The sequence below is a fragment of the Esox lucius genome, chromosome 17, assembly GCF_011004845.1.
Source record: "Esox lucius isolate fEsoLuc1 chromosome 17, fEsoLuc1.pri, whole genome shotgun sequence".
Classification (NCBI taxonomy): Eukaryota; Metazoa; Chordata; class Actinopteri; order Esociformes; family Esocidae; genus Esox; species Esox lucius.
The window spans coordinates 1,220,344-1,244,536 of NC_047585.1; the positions used below are offsets into that span (position 1 = coordinate 1,220,344).

A 24,193-nucleotide genomic window follows, 5' to 3' on the forward strand; every position below is an offset into this window, starting at 1 on the left:
TGTAGGTGGTATAGCTGCCCATTCATCTTGGCAAAAAAAAGTATTTGGTCGTCTTGCATGAACCACAAGTTTGAGATCTCCCCTGAATGGCTCAATGATATTAAGGTGAGAAGACTTTCGGGCTGGAAAGTCAAAGAGCGTGCCAATGCGCAGCTTTTGTGCAGAACAATTGCAAATTGTCTGCCAGTATTTTGTGATAACATGCTGCATTCATCTTGCCATACATTTTTACAAGATTCTTTAGAGCCCAAACACCCCCAAAATGTCAGTGAGCCACCACCAAGCTTCACAGTGGTGATGGTATTCTTTTCTCTATAGGCCTTGTTGACCCCTCTCCAGACATAGTGCGTATGGTTGTGACCATAAAGCTCACTTTTTGCCTCTTCACTCCAAATTACAGTGTGCCAGAAGCTGTGAGGCGTGTTAAGGTGTTATCAGACATATTGTAACCAGGCTTTTTTCTCACATTGGCGCAGTAAAAGCTTCTTTCTGGCAACTCAACCATGCAACTCGATCTTTCTGGCAACTCGACCTTGAAACAACCACACCGTCTTTTTCCAGAACAGCCTGTATTTCTCCTGAGGTTACCTATGGGTTTTTCTTTGTATCCCGAACAATTCTTCTGGCATTTTTGGTTGAAATCTTTCTTGGTCTACCTGAACTTGGCTTGGTATCAAGAGATCCCTGAATTGATGAAGTGATTGAACAGTACTGACTGGCATTTGCGAGGCTTTTTATAACCTTTTCTGTCTTTATAAAGTTCCATTAACTTGTTACGCAGGTCTTTTGACAGTTCTTTTCTGCTCCCCATGGCTCAGTATGCATCCACTTGAGAGCTAACAAACTCACTGACTATACACAGACACTAATTGCAATTTAAAAAGCCACAGGTGTGGGAAATTCAACTTGAATTGCCATTTTTACCAGTGTGTGTCACCGTGTGTGTCTGTAACAAGGCCAAACATTCATGGGTATGTGAACTTCTGATCAGGGCCATTTGGGTGATTTCTGTTATAATTATGATTTTAAAAGGAGCCAAATAACTTTGTGATAATAAATGGTTTCTTATGATCACTATTCAATAATTTAAGACAGTTTATTTGCATGATCAGTCATATTTATCAAAATCAATGCCAAAATATCACAATTTATGCCAGGGTATGCAAACTTATGTAATTAGGGGAGGACTGGCTTTACCCAACTTCCTGTACTATAACTGGACATCCAAATTACAGAAACTGACATTCTGGCTACATGCTTCAGACCCTGATGCCGTCTTGAGTCCTGCTCCTATTTACATTGTATGGATAAGAATCGGGTGCACTTGTGGACAAGACTGCAGGAGGGGAAGGAAATTTGAACAGTAATCTCTTGTGTGCATTGTTCTTCATTTTACTGACTATCAGGGCTTAACATTGACACCTGCCCACTCGCCAAATGCGGGTAGAATTCGGCTGTGGCGTGTAACGCAGTCACTCTTACAAGCCTCTTTGGCAGGTGGTATTCTATATATCTATACACATGGTTTTTACTGCATTCAAAGCTCAGAGATGACAGCCTTCCCAAAATCTCACACTACCTCTGTGTGTTGGCATGGTAAAACACGATTTTGCACTTATATATAAAATACCAGCAAAACACTGCAACTAATATGACAGTAGGAGGAAACTTTTTCCATATTGTGTGTTGCCATGTGGGGTGTGTTTCCTACTCAATTGGGCTATTTTTAATGTGCTTGGGCTGGTCGATTTCTTTCTGGAGTCTGCTGCAGGATACAGTTCACGGTCAATTAAATCTGGCAACCTTGCATACAGGACCACACGGGTCCAGACATCGTGGAGATGAGTAATGTTGGAAAAACAAGTGGATCCTAGTTTTCTTTTACACCCAAGCATGTCAAAATATTTGATTAAAACGTAATAACCTCAAACTACATCTGATCCGCATATTATTTTTTTTAACCTGTCAGGTGACTTCTAGTAACCTAGAATTACAGTTTTGTTAACCTCTGAGCACTATTGACGCACAGGCGCGTCAATTAATTATTTTTTATTCACTGCTCTGTAACTATAGAAGTGAAATGCTTTACTCTTCTTCCATTGGAAAAGGTATATTCTGCTGCAAATAACAACATCTCATTTGTGTACTTTTGTAAACCAGAAGCCCCACAATCACGATGACAAAACCTCTAGTTGATGCGCCGGTGAGTCCAGGTAACACATTTTTATTCATTGGAACTGTAGAAGTTAGAGGCTTAATTTATTTTCCACAGAAACAACAACATTCCGCTGCAAATAACGTCTCGGTAATTTCGTAAACCAGAAGCCCCGCAATCGTGATCACAAAACCTATAGTCCTTCAGGATTTCAGCAGCAGCCCTAATTATACTTGATCTTATTCTGTTGTTTAGAAGTCTACAATGCATAAACCAATCACAGACTGCAGTTAAACAACCAATGTGAAGTCTATCCATGTCACCCTCTCCCCAAAAGAGAGTGAAAGAGCGAGTGAGCGCGCCAGGGGGAGAGGTGCGTGTCATACTTACCATGCTCCCAATAAAGTAATTATGCACTTGGATTGCATTGAAGACGGATTCAGTTACTACAAGTGATTGTTTTGAGAAAAAATAAATGGCCAATCGGATATTCACGGCGAAAGAAGTGGAATACATGAATATGGAGAGCGAGGAAAGTGAAAATGGGTCTGAACATTCAGACGATGAACAGTATCAGGACAGAATCGACCTATTTGTAAAATAGGGTAAGTGGAGCCTAAATGCTATTCTATGATAATGTTTATTATTATTTTGAATTGTTTTAGTGGAATAGGCCTATGTGATAACTTGATATAAGGTACGGTAGCCAGTGGTCAAATGTGCGCCTATGCTGTGTTGTGTAGCGTGTCACCTGTGGACATAATCATCCAAAGGAAGACTGGACACATCTCTGTTCTAATCTCCACCTCTTCCAGATAAGGCACATGTAGGGAATTCCAAAGGAAATAAAGGCAAGAAACTAGGCAAGCTGGCCTGCAATAGAAAAGGTTTTTCTTTCATTCATGAATGACATTTATAAAATAACTATCAATAAAGGCGACAATAACTTTTTCATCAAGTGAAAAGACGAGAGAGTCGTGGAATCTATCAGAAATAATTAATAAATGTCATTGCTCTGAATAGATTCGAACTTAAGTCTTCCACATGAGAGGCACTGTCTTTAACCACTCCGCAACGGCATTACACGATTATGTAAAACTGACTAACGTTTTTTATTAGGTTTACCTCCACCCCAATTAGCGTCTATGAACTGTATTGCTTTTGCCATTGGCCGTTTTAACAGCTTATTAACCAGTAATAGGCTTACTAGTATCTACTAACTTCCTAGGAATAATCATAAGAATTGAGCAATTTCTAGCGAAACTGAAGATGAGCTATTCCATGCCTGAAACAGTCGCAATAAAACCGTATACAGTTTCAGGTTTTAGCCAGCGAAGTTTTCACCAATATGGAATAATTCATAATGCGTACTTCGCTTCGCCTGCAAGGAGATACGAACTCGGGACCTGTAGTTCACAAGTACACGTCTCTAACCACTACGTTATTTAACAAGAGGTAATCAGTCAGTCAGTCCCGTCAGTCAGGCACTCAGTAAGAGACATTCGCTCTTGTTAGCCAGCTCCGCTCACTTGGTCCGGCAAAAATAAGACTTGGAAGTACAATACGACAGAATAAGTTCAGTGATCCCATGGCATTTTCAATGATTTTGATAGTATTTGAGAAAAAAACTGATGTGGACTAGAGTAAAAGAAAATGACATTTTCATTTTATTATTATAAAAATTCAAAACCATTCAACTTGTAGTTATTCTGAACCCCTGGGGGTACCCAAATGTAATGTAAAACAGGCTACCTATTATATTTTACTTATCCTTTTCAATATAAAACCAAAATATGTGCAATAGTGTTTTTTAATTTGTCTGTTTATTTCACATTATTACTCATGTAAGTGTCTCAAAACATTTCTTTTCAATACATCCTTCATGTAGCTGAGGGTCTGCAGAATCCCAGAATATAAAGAATATAAAGTTCCTTCTACTATAAAGGATGACCATTCTAGAAGCCAAAATGTCAAGATAGTGACAGGCAGACTTGAAAACCCTAGCTCTCAGAGGGAGAGAGATTGTGAGACAAACGAAGATGACTGGTGAAAAGACCATCAGATTAGGGTTTGTAATATCACCAAAAATATTAGGCTATTTATGCAATATATAGAGTATTTAATTTTTTTATTAACATATTTAAGTATATGAACGTGAAGACACTGGATCAGCGATAGCAGCAGAGCCCAGTACAGCTAAAGGAAGTCGAGTCAGATTAACGATGTGGTGTCAAGGCAAGGATGGGGGAATAAATTACATGACAAGACTAATAAATACAGCTCGGTTTCGTTTTTGATGCTAGTCTATATTAACAAGAACATAGCATAACAACAAAAATAGACAACATTAATACTGACTGCGATTGCTCCTTGGGGTTTAAGGCCGGGTGTTCTGTAAACTGCTGTTGTAAAAAGGGCTTTATAAATAAATGTGATTGGTTGATCGATTAATTATATTTGTTAATTATATGTTAATAGTCCTATGTTATGTTAAGAACTAATTTATTGCTTGTATATTTTGGTTGATATTAGAGAGGACATTGTAGCATGCATTAGCAACTTCCATGAGTACTACCTGCATACAATTTTTGATTCTGTTCCATTTGTGTTAGGCCTATTGCCTTGTATGCCAGTGACCAAACGAGTGAACGAGATAGGCTAAGATGTAGCACACCATAGTCACATTTTATCAAATAAAATGTAATTTCCCAACAGCAAAATGGTGGCTAGTGAAAATGCTGAGTGTCTTTGGAAAACCCCTAGCCACAGTGACTGGTGAGCAAAAAAGTTAATGTCAAGCGTTGCTGACTATTGTCTGTTCAACAAACAAATACATTTAAAAAAAGAAGCGTAAAAGCGAAGCAAACTACAACTGCAACACAATGAATGCCAAGAGTGTATTTGGCTGTTATGTCTGCAAATGGTGAGTCAGAAATGTAGGTAACATTTTGTTAAATTAAACAATTTAATGATTTATTTTTTGTCTCCAATTGTTTATTTGTTCTATGCTTTAATTTCAGAGTACATGAAGACTTTAAACTGTGTAAATATCAATAAAAAAGGGAAATATTTTGGTTTTGTAAAATGTTTGACCGGTACACTCATAAATGTTCTGGTTCAAAAACATCAATGGAGAGGAACAAACATAGCAAAAAAATTTTTTTTATAATTTTTTAACAGGCAAGGCAACATGTACACAAATCAAACACTGACACTGAACACATGCATAATTTCCATTGCATAATTTAAGGCATGGACATTTCATTACCATTTCCTAGATATGAATTCTCAATTTAAAGACCAGTGGACAGTCAAAAGTAGACACCAGTTCTTCATATTACAGTGCAGAAATACTTTCCAGTGATTGCTACTTCAATGAATGCCTTTCAAAAAGGGATTTAAACAAATGTCCCTACAGAAGGTTATTCAGAAACAATGGTTGTAACAATGTGATCTCTCTAACAATCACATCAATAGAGCAGATTAATTGATATGTTTTAGTAATTGTAATTTAAGTGTAATTTAAACAATAATTCAATTTACATATCCTTATAATATTTTATACACAAAATACTAATATGTATGTAGAATAAGGCATATTAATACATTCCTTATATATTAGGAATATATATTAGGAATACTCTTATATTCCTAATGTCATAATTATATACGGACCTGAGAACATCTGACCTGAGAAGCTAGTTTGCGCACTGATGCAAAAAGTCTTCAAAGATATGTGTCTAAACTATATATATAAAAATAATTGTCCTTTATTTATTCAAAACGTTTGAATGTTGAAGAAATAAGTATAAGCTGCTCTATGGAACGTTGCCAATGAGTTACAAACAAAAATATAGAACTATCAAGTAAAAGACAAGTGCACCATGGTTTAACACAAAAATACAAATTTTCACTCAGATGTTTCAAGATCTTCTGACAGATTATGTACCTTTTAAATCGCTTGCTCATTGGAATAATGTCTCTAAAATTACATAATTCTGGACCTAATTGGCGCATGCATCTTCCACCATTTCAACAAAATGTCCATTGACATCAGTTATATGGTCGTATCTGAAGATAGAATTAGGCGTTTTGAGGCACATACATTTACCATGGTTGAGCTACTCTTAAAGGTGCTTCACATTACAAAAATAATTTTTGTATTATAGTTGTAGAAAATGTTTCTTAATATATCTGCAGTGATGCATATGATGGTATTTCACAGTATAACTTACCGGCCAGTGTTTGTTTGGCTGTAATATTCGCACATTGATTTTCCTCCACGACCCCGTCATTGTTGTCAAAATGGGAGAGGTCTTGATTTCATGGCGAATACATAATTTGTCTTTTCCTGTTATCTATACAGTTTGCTCAATTCGTGTTTATGTGAAATAACATGTACATAGGTTTGTAGGGAATCATGTTACCATCTTAATTGCTGTGAAATATTTCTGCAGCAAATAACAGTTTTTACAGCTGTTTTTAATAGAAAGAAAAACTTGACCATGCACAACACAGTGCTGGGAAAGGAAGGTTTGTATTGTATGAAGTATAATAATCACCTATCTTCCACATTGGATTCATATACCCATAAATTTAATTTAACTTCCCTTTGGTTGGATGTTGTATTGTGCAGCAAAACTAATAGGATAGAATGCTGAACAAAAAAAATGAAGAAATTAAGTACCAAATGTCATAAAAATTTAAACACAAAATGATACAGTATGGTATGAAAGTGATCTTGTTGCTCAAACTAGCAATGTTACACAGTTGATTCAAATGTACCAACTGTGAAAGAGAATACAAATGTACCACATGAATGAAAAATGAATACTTGAGAGGTCTGAAGTACTCTAAATAATTACCGCAATAAGTTACAACAAAAAATGTGCAAGCTTGGCAGCATTAACTGGTTTCCCTTAAGAAAAAGACAAGAATCGCAATGAAGTAGAGTCCAAAGCAATGAACAGACGTAATCTGTCCACATCATTGTCCAGCGTGAAGGACCAAGAGTCCAATTGAGAAATTTGAAAGGAGACATGCCAAAGTCCTTCAGAAGTTCTGCTGGCGACGTTTCTTGGCCTCAATGGCATCCAGGATGGGCTGGCGCTTGGCCTGATATCGCTGGTGAATCTCGTCAATCTCCTGCTCCATCTGGGGGTCCAGGGAGGCAAGCCGTAACTTCAGCTCCTCCACACTCCATGTTCGTATCTTTAATAAGAATCACAGGGTGTCAGACATCTTTGCTATTAGGTGTACTTGCAAAGAAATGCTAATATTTCTACATTTCTTACATAGTCATATTATTATGTGTGCTTGTTGAAGGCAAAGCGGGACAAAATTTCTCATACACCAATGACAATTAAATGCAAATTAGCATGAGAAGGTAGGGAAGCTAAGACATAGGAGGGTGAAATCTCCTCAGGGCTCACAGCTTCTAGTTCAGTAATGTTCAGTACAGTAAAACAGGGTGAAAACTCAGGGCTTACTGCTTCGAGTTCAGTATCATTCAGTACAGTAAATCAGGGTAAAACCTCTTCAGGGCTCACCATTCTATGGCTATTCTGCCTCGGGCGCTACTACACATCTTAATTCTGCTAGTACATCAAAGGCAGTTGGAAGGATGAGATGTAGAGAGTTTGCAACACAGACCAAGTTAGCAAAACAAGTGTTTATAACCAATACTAATACTGCATCCATGGACACTAGTCTTGCATTTTTTCGATTACCATCACAGTCCTAAATATTCCTTTGATTACATTTATAAAGCCCTCTCTGGACCCTTGAAAGTATAGTAGATACCTTATTTTTATGCAATGTTTCAAACCAAATATGCAGTTCATTTCAGAAGCTGAAATAAGTGAAATTCTCCTTTAACATATATTGAGGCCATGCTAACAAAAATGCAATACAGGTAAAAATAGTTTGTCTGACAGATCTATATTTAGATCTGGTGGCAATTAGGCTAGCTTTAAATGATACCTCAGTGTCATGACACATGAAAGAATGACAAACCAAAATAAAGCTTTTTCACATCTAATTTGCAGCTACTGACCTAATTCTGTTGGCTTTTGAGACAATTGTGATATTTGTATGACACTATGACCAAAGATACTGCAGCTGTTTGTGCTGCCAGTATTACTGATGTTTGGAGTTACTCAACGGTCACCTGTCAGTCTTCATTCACGTGACCAAAGACAATTGGCATGACAAAGCAAGGGAGCAAAACTGACTCAGTGACGGTTCTCATACTTCATCTATGTAGTCAGCACACTTATACTAAAACTGTGTTGGCCAGGGATGCAGGGCTCCAGACTGCAACCAAACATTTCTGTTACATTTTTACTTCAAAATAGAAAACGTATTGTTTGCCTCAAAAAAGTATTGCGTGACCTTCAAAATTAATAAGCTATTGGATTTTGGTCAAATGGTGTGTCAGTTACTCTTGTCCAGATATGAAAATCACATGTCTGTATTGCAAGTGTGTGGGAGCCACGCTCTCCCTCTCCCTCCAATGAGGTAGTAACTATAACATTATCCTATTGGCACACAGAACATGTCCTAGATATCTACTATAGTAGCGCAATCACAATTGCCAAATGAAGTGGCAGACAACTGAGCTAGCAAGGAAGGCCAGCTTGTAGCGAAATCCAACAAGCCCTATAAAAGGCCAGATAGAAGACACCGTTTACAATGTTTACATCATAGACTGCAAAAAAAGACTTCTCCTCAATCCAATGTATGTAAAGATAAAGATAATAGCATGTGCCTTGTTCAATATTCATATATATTGGTCAATACATATAATTTTGACCAATATAAAATTATACCATGGATGGTAAAATCTAAGACATAACATCTGCTATGTGACTGGAGATACTGAACATTGTACCATAGATGTTGAATTCAAGTCATGGGATTTAACAACTAAATAGAAACTGTTTTCCTTAAAAATTCCAGTCCTAGTCAAAGGAAATTATCTGTTGGCCATGTTGGTCAGGGATATCTGATGATATAATGGAGTGAAATGGAGTTAAACTAATGAATTAGAGTGAAACTTTATTTTATTAGTCTTTAGATTATTGGAAGAAATGTCTATAATACTTGTATATAATGGTATATAATGACCAAAGTGTTTGGAGTGTGACTGTTTGAGGTTGTGGACAGGTGTCTTTTATACTAATAACAAGTTCAAACAGGTGCCATTAACACAGGTAACAAGTGGAGGACAGAGGAGCCTCTTAAAGAAGAAGTTTCATTAAAAATCTCATAGTCAAAGGACACCAGAAACAAAATTGTAGACCTGCACCAGGCTGGGAAGACTGAATCTGCAATAAGTAAGCAGTTTGGTGTGAAGAAATCAACTGTGGGAGTAATATTAAGAAAATGGAAGACATACAAGACCATTGATAATCTCCCTCGATCCGGGGCTCCACGCAAGATCTCACCCCGTGGGGTCAAATGATCACAAGAACGGTGAGCAAAAATCCCAGAACCACACGGGGGACCTAGTGAATGACCTGCAGAGAGCTGGGACCAAAGTAACAAAGGTTACCATCAGTAACACACTACGCCACCAGGGACTCAAATCCTGCAGTGCCAGACGTGTCCCCCTGCTTAAGCCAGTACATATCCAGGCCCGTCTGAGGTTTGCTAGAGAGCATTTGGATGGTCCAGAAGAGGATTGGAAGAATGTCATATGGTCAGATGAAACCAAAATAGAACTTTTTGGTCAAAACTCAACTCGTCGTGTTTGGAGGAGAAAGAATGCTGAGTTGCATCCAAAGAACACCATACCTACTGTGAAGCATGGGGGTGGAAACATCATGCTTTGGGGCTGTTTTTCTGCAAAGGGACCAGGACGACTGATCCGTGTAAAGGAAAGAATGAATGGGGCCATGTATCGTGAGATTTTGATTGAAAACCTTCCATCAGCAAGGGCATTGAAGATGAAACGTGGCTGGGTCTTTCAGCATGACAATGATCCCAAACACCGCCCGGGCAACGAAGGAGTGGCTTCGTAAGAAGCATTTCAAGGTCCTGGAGTGGCCTAGCCAGTCACCAGATCTCAACCCCATAGAAAATCTTTGGAGGGAGTTGAAAGTCTGTGTTGCCCAGCGACAGCCCCAAAACATCACTGCTCTAGAGGAGATCTGCATAGAGGAATGGGCCAAAACACCAGCAACAGTGTGTGAAAACCTTGTGAAGACTCACAGAAAACGTTTGACCTCTGTCATTGCCAACAAAGGGTATATAACAAAGTATTGAGATTAACTTTTGTTATTGACCAAATGCTTATTTTCCACCATAATTTACCAATAAATTCATTAAAAATCCTACAATGTGATTTTCTGGATATTTATTTCTCATTTTGTCTCTTACAGTTGAAGTGTACCTATGAAGAAAATTACAGGCCTCTCTCATCTTTTTTAAGTGGAACACAAATGGTGGCTGACTAAATACTTTTTTGCCCCACTGTATAATGCTTGTTACTTTGTCCCACTGTCGTACTGTCCACCAGTGACCTATCCTGCCTCTGGATGGGTTGGAGGCAATGTGGAGGAGAGTAATAACAAACATTACCTGTTGAGGGCTGACATTTGTCTAGCTTGCCGTTTGATAATTTAGTTGAAACACTGGATGTAATGGACAAGTATTTGCTGACATGCAGCTGTAGCAGTAAAAACAAGTCTATCACAATAATTTGACTGAAATGCCAAGAAAAAAGCTATAGAATGTAAGTATTTAACATTAGTGTGCATGTCATTTACATTAAAATAATCAAAACACATGAAATTAATCCTAAAAAGGCTACTTAATGAATAGAATTGGTATCATACCGTTTGTAATTTATATAATTTGAGGATTACACTATTGCAAAAAAAATGTGTTAGTGCTTAAGTACACCGGTAAGAAATGCATTCTACCTTCACCACTGAGTAGATGCATCTTGTCACTTTACTTACCACCTCTAAGTCTCCCTCCGCAGGCAGTTTGCGGTTGTCAGCATTGTGTCCAGGGTTTCCTCCGCTATTATTGTGACAGTTCGCCTCCTTCTCTTTCTGCTCAAAGTACTCCAGGAAGGACGGCTTAGCGGGCTGCATTGTGTCATCTCTCCCTAAACAAGCACAAAAACAATGGGGGTGTCAGGGCCTCCAATGTTCAAGAAAACATTAATAAATGTTTTATATTTTATACAGTTTTACAAGTATTCAATATATATATGGGGAGGTTACATGCACAACAATAACTTTGTATTCAAATTATTGAAATCCCCAATGAACCAAAACATTGGTGTTCAAAGATGTTCTTTTGAAGATAAAAAAGAATGGAGTAATAATAGGAATTATTCCTATAGGAATAATTTCAAGTCCTATAGTAACTATCACAACCCAGAGTATTACAAACACTTGACAAATACAAACAGCCTAAAGATGAAAAATACCTTTAATTAAATGCCTAGTGTTAGTCCTCCCTTTAAGAGGGGTATGGTCATAGTATGCTGAGCAGTACTGCCCAGCAGAGACAAAGCTTATCATTAATTCACAGGATGATCAATTATTCAGCCGTTCCCTTATTGTCTCTCAGGTCTCATAGCTACAAAAGCAGGTTGTGTCCATTGGTACAGGCAGGAGTTACAAGCTCAGCAGGTTTGTGTTCATTAGGGCAGGGCCCTAATGCGCAAAAAAGAAAACATTTTCTCACTGGGGTTCTACTGTAGGGTACACTGTAAAACAATTACCCATCAACATTTCTAGACACTTCATGCAGCATCCTTTAAAACCTCAGTAAAAGCGTTGAGTTTAGGATGCACCAAATGGAGTAACATTTTGTAAAACTGTGAGGAAATACATAGATTAGTGCAGTAAGTTAATTATAGATAGAACCCAGCCTATGTCATTGAGCCCTTGAGTGCTCACACCTAACTTCCTTGAAGTCACTTTGGTTTAAGAATGTTGGCTAAATGCTTCAAATGTAAATGTAACATAAAAAGTCCTTGAGGCAGGAACCTAAAGCAAAATCTAGAGGAACCAGGCTCTTTCCAGATTTACTGAATAACGTTTTAAGACATGGAGGGCAGAGCGTTTTCAAGTTTAAACCTAATCAAATGCTAGATAGTTTTAATCAACAGTTTTTCTGGTGCTCTCCCAACAGTAACCAAAGATGTGATTCCCTCAAATGGACACACAATGTACCCTTACAGAACTAACCTGACGGACACTTTGCAACAACTTACTTTCTTTTTTTTTTTTTTTACCCTCTTTTAAATGGTATATTCTCATTTCTGTTTTGTACTTTATAATTCTGCACAAGTAACCATTTCTGTTAATAAACTCCTGTAATTTACAAAACATGAAAACATTACATTCTGGCATAAATCCAACTTATTTATGTACATCGAAACTCCACCAGAAACAGTGGCAATATAACCATAAGCAGGTTTATTTTAGGCTTACTATAATGTAGCTCCAGGAGGTTGTGGCCAGCAAAGTTTTTGTCTATCCAGAAAAAAATCATAATGCATCATTAGCTTTGACTGCAGCGATCCTCGAACACTGGTCCCCTGCGTGAAAGGCATCTCTAACCAGTACGCTATTTAACGAGGGACAGTCAGGCAGTTATTTACTCACTCACTCACTCAGTCAGTAAGAGCCATTCGCTTTTCTTGGCTGGCTCTGCTTACATGGTCTAGCAATAAAACAAGAGATACACCTTCCATCAAAAAAAGTCAGTGGACTCTGCAAAGTGTACTTGACCCATTAAGGTAAAAGACCTTCCAGAGGTTTACACAAGGAAGCACTAAGGCCCAGCAGTTGGACATCTTTCTTGGCAAAAAATACATTATTTAACCCATTTCATGTTAAAATAGGCAAAACACATCCCTAGGATTTGATTCCTGGCCACACAGATGCTCTTCAGATGAGCATTGTGGGGGAGGAAAATGTGGGCAGTTTAACATATTCTTCTTTGCAAAGGAAGATGTTCAATGCCACTCCAGTGTTGTCTAAGCTGTGAGCTTGAGGTCATTGCCATGCTGAAAAATTTAGCTTTTAACCCAGTCTAAGGTCCTTTGCGACACAATCTCTGAGGTCTACAGAGAGATCCTTTGACGTCAATCAACTGAATTTGATAGAGGTCGACTTCAATCAAGTTGTACAAACATCAAGGATTATCAAGGGGAACAGGATGCATCTGTACTCAATTTGTTCAGATGCATCCATGTTTTTATATCACCTAAAGGGTGGAAATATTGCAAGCATGCTGAGGTGTTTATTTATTGTTTATTTGTGATGTTTTGGAAAGTGGGCTAAGGTGAAAAGAGATGTAGCAAATTATGTCACAACAAAGGGTGTGAATGTACATGAGATATTAGTTAGATTTGTTAAGGTTGGTAATTAATGTTCTTCAGTTTCCAAATTGGAAAATTAAAGTACAAATTCCTGTGAAATGTTAGGCGTAGGCTAGAAATGTCTACAATTGTAAATGGCACAAATTTGCCTCTAGGACCCATAAAGTCTGCTTTGATGGATTTTCTGCCCTTAAAAACATCTTGGGCTGCTGTGGGCTGATTGGGGGTGCAGTTGGGGGTGCCCCTAGCGGTCAGGGGCCCTAAGCAACTGCTTATGTCGCTTATACCTAGAGCCGACCCAGAATGTAGAACAACTGGACGAGGTTCTAATAACAGTATGTATTTAGACCCAAATTAGAGAGGAAATTCAATTTTGCGGGGTAAATGTTTTTCTTAAAACGTTGCTTTGTTATTCATGTCTTACTAGCTCTGAGAAAAGTATATGAACTGTGATAGCAATTTCTAAAATCCAAATAGTTGTATGAAAATGGTAGGTAAGACAGGAGAAATCAATTGCGCAATAAACGGTTTTAATCTTGCTTGCAAGGAGAAAGTATACAGGTTACAAAGTAACAGTGGATAGTCTCTAAATAAAAACATCATCTTAACAGTGGGACTTAGTCCTTTAATCAGTGAGAATACATTGTATTAAGAAATTTCCACAACAGAACTTTAATATTAAGGATAAGGAGTATGAGTGGATTGATAGCTTGTGTTCATCAGACCAAGCTGGTTCTTTAATGACCAATGTTGGGAATGTGAGTTTAGGCCACACATGGGCAAATTGACAATCATAATTACTGTTGCAAAATAAAATTTGACCTCCTTCCAAATAAGTTTTTTAGTTGTTGTTGATTTTGTTTATTGCTTTAGCCTCAACAGGCTTAGGGAAGCCAGAACAAAAAGTGTGAGGCCCGTACAACAGACTTGTGTTGCACTTAATGCGGCAAGTTGCTGTGCATAAGAGTTTCTGTTAAATAACAAAAATATAAAATGGAAATGTGAGTAACACTCCCAAAGTTGACTTATTTAAAACAACAATTTCACAAGCCATTTATTATCTTTGTGACGCCCTCCTCCGGCTTGGATCCACAACTACGCTCCACTACTCGGGAACGCACCCCAGTCATCAGATCCCAATCACTCTCGTTCTGATCACCTGTGTCTGGTTTATGTCCCTATTAAGTTATGTTCAGTGTTCCCTAGCCTTGTGAGGTATTGTTTGTCTTCTGCCATTCATACTGAGCCTTTGGTTTTCACTTTCACTTCACTGTTTGACCTCAGACTGATATTCTTCTCGACTCCGACCCATTCATTACAAGTTAAATAATGATTATGGGCTTAAAATGCAGTGTCTCAGCTTTAATTGTATTCACATACAAATTGAAAGAAGGGTTTAAGAATTATAGCTCTTTAATATGTAACACCCTCTTTTTCAAGGGATCAAAAGTAATTAGACAAGACTCAAAAGCTGTTTCATGGACAGGTGTGGGCTATTCCTTCGTTATTTCTTTATCAATTAAGCAGGTAAAAGGTCTGGAGTTGATTCCAGGTGTGGCATTCGCATTTGGAAGCTCTCAATGGAAGTGAAACAGGCCATTTTTATTAGTATTATTTTGTATTATTGACCTTTATTTATACAGAGATAATCACACTGAGACCATGGTCTCTGTTACAGCTAAGCCCTGTGTACAGCACATAAAATACAGATATTATATATATTTTTACTCAATTTACAAATAACAATTACATCTAACAGCCATGTATTAATTTAGTATTGCTTTAAATTGTCCTGCAGAATCCAAGACATCTAGCTTAAGATTTTCCTGAAAATGATTCCAAGAATGAGCGGCGTTGTATTCAAAGACAGTTTTCCCTAGCTCCGAATAAGCCTGAGGAATCTCTAGGACTATCCAATCTTTGGAGTGAAGCTGATAGCCGCCAAATTTAGAATTTATTTTAGAGGTTAGATAGCTGGGAAATGTATAGCCTTATAGACAAACATTAACCAATGTCTGGTTCTCCTGGAAAACAAAGAGTCCCAGCCCACTAAAGTGTACAAAAGACAATGGGGTGTGTTAAAATTGGCACCAGTAATAAACCGCAAGGCAGTACAATAGAATGCATAAAGATGCTTCAACACTGAGACTGAAGCATGCATATATAGTATATCACCATAGTCAAGTACTGACATAAAAGTAGCTTCTATAATGTCAACTGTGTGCTGGTACGACAGGCGTAATTTATTTATATAAAAGAAGCCATCCTTAGGATGCAAAAAAATCCATCATAGAGACAGCAGGAACATTCGGAGTGGCCAAATCAACAGTTTGCTACATTTGGAGAAGAAATTATGCACTGGTGAGCTCTGCAACACAAAAAGGCCTGGACGTCCATGGAAGACAACAGTGGCGGATGATTGTAGTATCCTTTCCATGGTAAAGAAAAACCCCTTCACAACACCCAGCCAAGTGAAGAACACTCTCCAGGAGGTAAGCATATCATTATCCAAGTCTACCATAAAGAGAAGACTTCATGAGAGCAAATACAGAGGGTACAAACCATTCATAAGCCTTAAGAACAGAAAGGTCAGATTAGATTTTGCCAAAAAACATCTAAAAAAGCCAGCCTAGTTCTGGAACAGCATTCTTTGGACAGATGAAATGAAGATCAACCTGAACCAGAATGATGGGAAGAAGTAAGGTGGAGGCTTGGAACGGCTCATTATCCAAAGCATACCACATCATCTGTAAAACACAGTGGAGGCAGTGTGATGGCAGGGGCACGCATGGCTTCCAATGGCACTGGGTCAACAGTGTTTACTGATGATGTGACAGAAGACGCAGCTGGATGTATTCTGAAGTGTATAGGGATATATTGTCCGCTCAGATTCAGACAAATTCAGGGAAGTTGGACGGTGCTTCACTTTACAGATGGACAATAACCCAAAACACTGCGAAAGCAGCCCAGGAGTTTTTTAAGCCAAAGAAGTGGAACATTCTGCAATGGCTGAGTCAATCACCTGATCTCAACCTGATCGAGAATACATTTCACTTGATAAAGACAAAACGTAAGGCACAAAGACTCACGAACAAACAACAACTGAAGACAGCTGCAGTAAAGGCCTGGCAAAGCATCACAAAGCAGGAAACCCAGAGTTTGATGACCATGCGTTTCCAACTTCAAGCAGTCATTGCCTTCAAAGGATTCTCGACAAAGTATTAAAAAATTTAAATTTTATTTATGATTGTGTTAATTTGTTCAATTACATTTGAGCCCCTGAAATAAGGTGACTGTGTACGAAAATGGTTGCAATTCCTGATAATGTCATACAATATTTTTGTTCAACCCCTTGAAATAAAGCTGAAAGTCTGCACTTCAATTGCATCGCGGTTGTTTAATTTAAAATCCAAATATTTCCGGTCCTAACTGTTTCTACAAGTATTCAATAACAAAAAAGCTGCCAACAGGTGAAATAATTTGGTCCATTAGACCAGTGTGCCATGGCACTTACATTTCTCCACACAAATTACTGCAACAAGTAGCAGCATCTATTGGTATCCGATGTAGATCAAAATAGCAGGTTGTTGGTCTCTGATCCCATAGTTCTATCATATCCTATCATTGTGCTATTTAAGGTAGCAAGTACAATAAGCTATTTTAAGCTACAGTATAAAACACATATCAGCATATCTTGTGTGGGAAGCTACAGCCAAATACTTTTTAATTTATTAAATGATTCCTAAATTCAACCACATGCAATAAGGTAGGCTACTTGAATTAAGGCAAAAACATAAGGTAGGCAAGGTGGCGTTGGTCAGGGAGGTGACCCAGGACCCAATGGCCACTATGACAGAGGTCCAGAGATCCTGTGTGGAGATTGGAGAACCTTCTAAAAGGACCACCATTTCTGCAGCACTCCACCTATCAGGCAGATGGTTGAGTGGCTAGATGGAAGCCATTCCTCAGTAAAAAGCACACAAGCTTGCTTGTAGTTGGGCCACGAAAAACCATATTCTCTTGTCTTATGAAATCAGATTCATAGGACTTATGAAACCAGAATCTGGTCTTTTTCTGGTCTTATGCTTATATATTCCTAACACTCACTACGTAGTTGTCAGGTGCCATGTCACAAGAATTTCATTGTGCAGGATGACACTATGTTGTTTGGTGCATGTGACAAATATACCTTGAAACTTGAAATCAAGATTGAACTCTCTGACTGGAATGCCAAGCATGTGGAAGAAACCAGTCACCTAGCCAACCCCATCCCTAAGTTGAAGCATGGTGGTGGTGGCAGCATAATGCTGTGGAGAGTTTTACATTGGCAGGGACTGGGAGACTAGTCACATAATATGCAAACACCACATATGATGTTAGATCACATATGATGCAAAAACCACATATTGTTAGATCACCACATATGATGCAAAACACCAATTATGATGTTAGATCACCACATATGATGCAAACACCACACGTTAGATCATTGGATCCGCCTCCTTGTGGCACCTCCTTTTAGTACCTTTATGAAGGAAAGCAAATTTTCCATCATGTATAACATTCCTGGGAGTGTGTAACCCTTATATTAATCACTTTTGCACTGTTGTATGTTCTGTGTATGTATGAACTTAAATTCATAATGTGTCCAATTTGGCACGAAGTGGCCAATCTGGAAAGGACACTGGCCTTTCTTTACAAATGAGTAAGTAGATCACTGAATGTTATATCAAATGGCCATGAAACTTTTCCCAGATCCTGCTGACATCTAGTGGATTGAGTGGAAAGTTCCTCCAGGTTCATAATCCATGTTTGGCCTTCCCCACTGCAACTCAAACATGATGAGGAATTTTGTTTTTTACAAAAAATGCATGTTTTTGGTTTACATTATCTCTTGCCAAATCTATTGTGTTATACTTTCCTGCATTAATTTATAATTCCTACAAACTACAGTGTTTCCTTTCAAATGGACCCAAACATATGTTTCTACTAAATTCAGGTCATGAGCTACAAGCATTTACATTTGGGTACATCATTTTAGGCGGAAATTGACTTTTTTTGCCCATTCCATAACAGGTTAGGCAACCAATGAAGGGCCACCCAATTAAGTGACCAGAAACACATTGCAAGTGGTTTTAAACAAAATCTTACTAGCTCTAAAATAAAAACAGGACCAACCATAAAAATTATTTTCTTCTAAACTTTTGCATGTCACTATACAGAATTGACTGTTCTTGTGTTCTTGTAAGTTTAACTTACTGGATCTTCAAGGTTTTACATAAACCAGCTTTTTTTTACCAGTTACACTAATGAAGAAAACATTCTCCTTTACGACTGATCTGTTGCAGTGGAGTTGAATGAGGCAATGTATTGCAACTTGACCTTACGTTTCATTGTGCCAGCCTCCTCATCCTCATCGTCCGAGTTGATTACCATGGTGCCCAGCTGAGACTGCATGGTTCCCGTGTCGCTGTGCTCGATCATGGTCCTCGCCGTGCCTCCTACTGACCCAGCCTCCCGGATGGTGCCCATGTTACCCGTGCTTGCCCTCACCATTGTGCCCAAGTCTACCTCATCATCATCCTGATTGGGCAAAACAACATCTTCAGTCAGGTCTGTTACAACACTGTCAGTCAAACAATGTTACTTGAGAATAAATGACACACTGTGAAAAAACCTTGTGCTGTATCATCCAGGTGGTATATTGCAGGAGCAGTCAGATGTTCCAATAGCAGCATGGCAACAAGGCACAAGCTTTAATTTTCTGCCGGCATATCAATCAATCCCATGCACGTCTAATAATGCCTCCCACCTATTTCCTACTGAAAAATATGACAAACGCAGAGCCCATGGTAACATAAGCTTGTGTTTCTGCCCCGTAAATAAATCCAATATTTCTAGGCATGGTCATCCATAGAAGTGTCCAGGGGTAAACTGTTTTATATTTTTTATTTCAAAGTCTCAGTCAAAGCAACTGAGTACCTTTGAGTTTCAAGCTGAGCTGAATTGCGCTTGGGTACGCATTTTCTTCAGTGTCTAAAATTAGTCACATCAACTGAATGAATTGTCAGTTCTGAATCCATAGCCATACATTTTTACAGTGGTTGCAATTTCCCAGCTATATCAGTCAGATTATGAAGTGATTAGGTCATGGTATTTATAGTCTTCTGTCCATTGTGTGTTGATAAGCCTTGTAGGTGCCAAATACAAATATAAAGCCTTGCAGGTGCCAAATATAAAATAGATGTGTAACCGAGTTGTCTTCGTCCTCCTGGTCCTGTTTCCCTCTGCTCAGCCTCCACTTTCTTTAGTTTTATCTCCATGGCGTCTGTAATAAGAGCTCTGAGGATAGCTCTGGGCTTAGCAGCCTTAATGAACCGGATGCTAAAAAAAGGATAAAAACACAGACATAGACAGGGGTTAAACAAGTAAAAAAACAAAAATGCATGCAAACTTAAGTACATTTCTGATTATTGTCAGTGGTGCCAAGTTAAAGGCTAATCTTATGTCGAGAGGTCAGAACTATCGTGCTTTTAGGGTAGGAGGATAAATGTTTACATTTAACTTGAAAGTTCTCTAGTAATTGCAATGCACTTGCTCACTGGGATCCGGGGTTCCCCCCAGTAGATTAAAGAAAAACATTGTACAACTCAGAAACTACTTTAAAAAATATATATATTATTTTATAAAAGGTTTCTTTAGAAGAGGTTGATCCCTCGGATGCAACATTTCAAATGCACAAGTGCAGTATAGTCCACATGGTCTATTTGTGAAATAAGACAAATATGATCACCTATTATATAATTCTGTTGTAACCACATAATCAACTATAACCAACTTTAAAACTGATGGAGTATAATAGCTCTAGACACACCCATATTTGCTCCATTGGACAGAACACGTTGATTGTTTATTTAAAGGTAGGCCTATTGTCCACGTTCTGGCATGCACCCAGTCCATGCCAGTGATCCAACGACCGACCGACCGCCCGCCCTCCCTCCCTCCCTCCCTCCCTCCCTCCCTCCTCCCTCCCTCCCTCCCTCCCTCCCTCCCTCACAAACACCTGTTTCAGTTGAATATTGCCCGCACCTGTTTTCCCCATCAAAACGACCCTAGTTTAGTTCAAACTTCCCCGTGTATCCTGTCAGTTAGTTTGTCCCTGCCTGGTTATTTATTTCAGTTTCGTTACGTTTTAGTTCCTATATTAAATGTCCTCTGTTTTCTCTGCCTCTCTATCCAACAACATAACGCCTATTATTTGTTTTGTTTATTGTTTTGTTTATTATTATTCACGTCGAGGAATATTCTCCAGCAGTTGTATTAACATTGTTGTGCATTGACAGCCTTAGGCCTGGTATTGAGTGATTTTAGCGACATTGACTATTCAATCTTCAAGAGGGCCCATTCACAGTGAAATGAATGACATTAACCAAAATAGCCAATTAGTAAATGTGAAACCAGGGAAAAAAATTATTCTCCTAAGACAAATTCAGTGTATATGAAAGTATTGTACATAAACAACTGGCCAACATGTCAAAGCTTAGGTGATAGCCAATGAAAATAGAGGGTAAATAGCCTCATCCTGATGCAGACAAATTACATACAATTCAATTTTGGACACAGCTCTTTTTTCATGTAGCAAACCAAAAAAGTGTTAAACAAATCAAAATATATTCATGTTGTAGAATTCTTGCCTTGATGACATCCTTGCAGTCTTTGCAATTTCCTAAAAAGCTTCATGGGGTAGTTGCCTGGAATGCATTTCAATTGCCAGCTGTGATTTGGTAAAAGCCATTAGCTATCGCTTTTCAAATACCCTTTGCTAATTAATTCAAGACACAACATAAGCTACTGTATAAACACATTAAGGTAGTGTGGCTAGATAGCCAGTAATAGTGCAAATGATAGGCAACAGAATTTCCTCACAATGGAGATGAAATCTTAACTGTAGCAAAGGTTGACATAACTTTTGCTAACTTAGCTACCATCACGTAGAAAAAATTAAAGAAACAAATAAGGCGAGTATTCTGTTATACAGTGGGGAGAATAAGTATTTGATACACTGCCGGTTTTGCAGATTTTCCTACTTACAAAGCATGTAGAGGTCTGTAATTTTTATCATAGGTACACTTCAACTGTGAGAGACGGAATCTAAAAAAATAATCCAGAAAATCACATTGTATGATTTTTAAATAATTAATTAGCATTTTATTACATGACATAAGTATTTGATCACCTACCAACCAGTAAGAATTCCGGCTCTCACAGACCTGTTAGTTTTTCTTTAAGAAGCCCTCCTGTTCTCCACTCTTTACCTGTATTAACTGCACCTGTTTGAACTTGTTACCTGTATAAAAGACACCTGTCCACACACTCAAACAGACTCCAACCTCTCCACAATGGCCAAGACCAGAGAGCTGTGTAAGGACATCAGGGATAAAATTGTAGACAAATTGTAGGGATGGGCTACAGGACAATAGGCAAGCAGCTTGGTGAGAAGGCAACAACTGTTGGCGCAATTATTAGAAAATGTAAGAAGTTCAAAATGACTGTCAATCTCCCTTGGTCTGGGGCTCCATGCAAGATCTCACCTCGGGGGGCATCAATGATCATGAGGAATGTGAGGGATCAGCCCAGAACTACATGGCAGGACCTGGTCAATGACCTGAAGTGAGCTGGGATCACAGTCTCCTGCAGCGCACGCAAGGTCCCCCTGATCAAGCCAGCGCATGTCCAGGCCCGTCTGAAGTTTGCCAATGACCATCTGGATGATCCAGAGGAGGAATGGGAATGTGGTCTGATGAGACAAAAATAGAGCTTTTGGTCTAAACTCCACTCGCCATGTTTGGAGGAAGAAGAAGGATGAGTACAACCCCAAGAACACCATCCCAACCGTGAAGCATGGAGGTGGAAACATCATTCTTTGGGGATGCTTTTCTGCAAAGGGGACAGGACGACTGCACCGTATTGAGGGGGGGATGGATGGGGCTATGTATCGTGGGATCTTGGCCAACAACCTCCTTCTCTCAGTAAGAGCATTGAAGATGGGTCGTGGCTGGGTCTTCCAGCATGACAACGACCCGAAACACACAGCCAGGGCAACTAAGGAGTGGCTCCGTAAGAAGCATCTCGAGGTCCTGGAGTGGCCTAGCCAGTCTCCAGACCTGAACCCAATAGAAAATCTATATTTTCAGGGCTGTATTGCCCAGCGACAGCCCTGAAACCTGAAGGATCTTGCGCAACTCAATCGCTGGCTGAAAACGGAGTTCTGCCCGTCGCAGGAGGTAGAGTTTGTAGATAACTGGCCTTCTTTTTGGGACTCTCCCAGAAATAGGGCCAGGCCTGATCTGCTGAGGAGCGACGGACTCCATCCTAGCTGGAGTGGTGCTCTTCTTTTGTCTAGGAACATTGACAGGAGTCTCACTCCTATAGCTTTAACATGAGATAGGGTGCAGGTCAGGCTGCAGGCTGTTAGCCAGCCTGCTAGCATAGTGGAGTCTGTCAATAGCATAGCCAGAGTAGTTAGTACAGCTTTACCTATTGTCACTGTGACTTGTTCCAGGCTGAGAAAAGTTAAACAAGGTAGTGCTAACAAAAACAACCTTATTAAGATAAAGCCTTCCTCCACCTCGGTCAAAAATAAAAATAATTGTATCACTTCGCATCTCAAAATGGGACTCCTAAATATTAGATCTCTTGCTCCAAAGGCAGTTGCGGTAAATGAATTAATCTCTGATCATAAACTAGATGCTATTGGTTTATGTGAAACGTGGCTAAAGCCTAATGAATTCACTGCCTTAAATGAGGCCTCTCCTCCTGGCTATACTAGTGATCATATCCCTCGTGCGTCCAGAAAAGGAGGGGGTGTCGCTAATATTTATGACAGTAAATATAAACTTACTCTCAAACATATCACAGAGTTTCATTCTTTCGAAGTTTTACTCATGAAAGTTAACCAGGCCGATAAATCATTTTACATAGCTACTATTTATAGGCCCCCCGGGCCATACACATTGTTCCTCAATGAGTTTCCAGAATTCTTGTCTAACCTTGTAGTCATGGCAGATAGTATTCTAATTTTTGGCGATTTCAATATCCATATGGAAAACCCCAATGATCCTCTTCAAAAAGCCTTTCAAGCCATAATCGACTCAATGGGTTTCATCCAACATGTCTCAGGTCCAACACATTGCCACAATCATACCTTAGATTTAGTCCTGTCACGAGAAATAGATATTGTAGATCTAATAATTTACCCCCAAAATCCTGGATTATCGGATCACTGTCTTATTACATTTACCGTTAAAACAAGAAATCCACTTGCCCCCCAAACAATGAGTTTCAAAAGCCGTACTATAAATTCTCGGATTACAAATAAATTCTGTGATATTCTTACTAGTTCGCTCATAAATGACAGAGTAAATAAATCTGTAAACGATCAAATCGAGGATCTAAACTCAATACTGCGAAATACATTAGACATAGTTGCACCACTAAAAACTAAAGAAATACGCAATAAGAAACTTGCTCCTTGGTACACCGACAATACTAGAGCACTTAAGCAAGCCTCCAGAAAATTGGAGCGAAAGTGGCGCTCCACCAAGTTGGAAGTATTTAGACTAGCCTGGATAGACAGTACAGTACAATACCGAAAATCACTCACGTCTGCTCGATCAGCTTATTTCTCC

At 38.8% G+C, this 24,193-nt stretch overlaps 1 protein-coding gene across 1 annotated transcript in view; it reads right to left on the reverse strand.

The window, feature by feature from the left end:
• Window positions 1-5,301: 5,301 nt before the first annotated feature.
• LOC105010087 (serine/threonine-protein kinase 4) overlaps window positions 5,302-24,193 on the reverse strand; it is a 74,350-nt gene continuing 55,458 nt past the window's right edge. Inside the window, 6 exon segments of the mRNA XM_013131227.3 lie at window positions 5,302-7,366; window positions 11,122-11,273; window positions 18,893-19,088; window positions 19,759-19,782; window positions 19,784-19,882; window positions 19,884-19,889. Coding sequence (XP_012986681.2) covers window positions 7,208-7,366; window positions 11,122-11,273; window positions 18,893-19,088; window positions 19,759-19,782; window positions 19,784-19,882; window positions 19,884-19,889 — 636 coding nt within the window. The 3' untranslated portion in view covers window positions 5,302-7,207.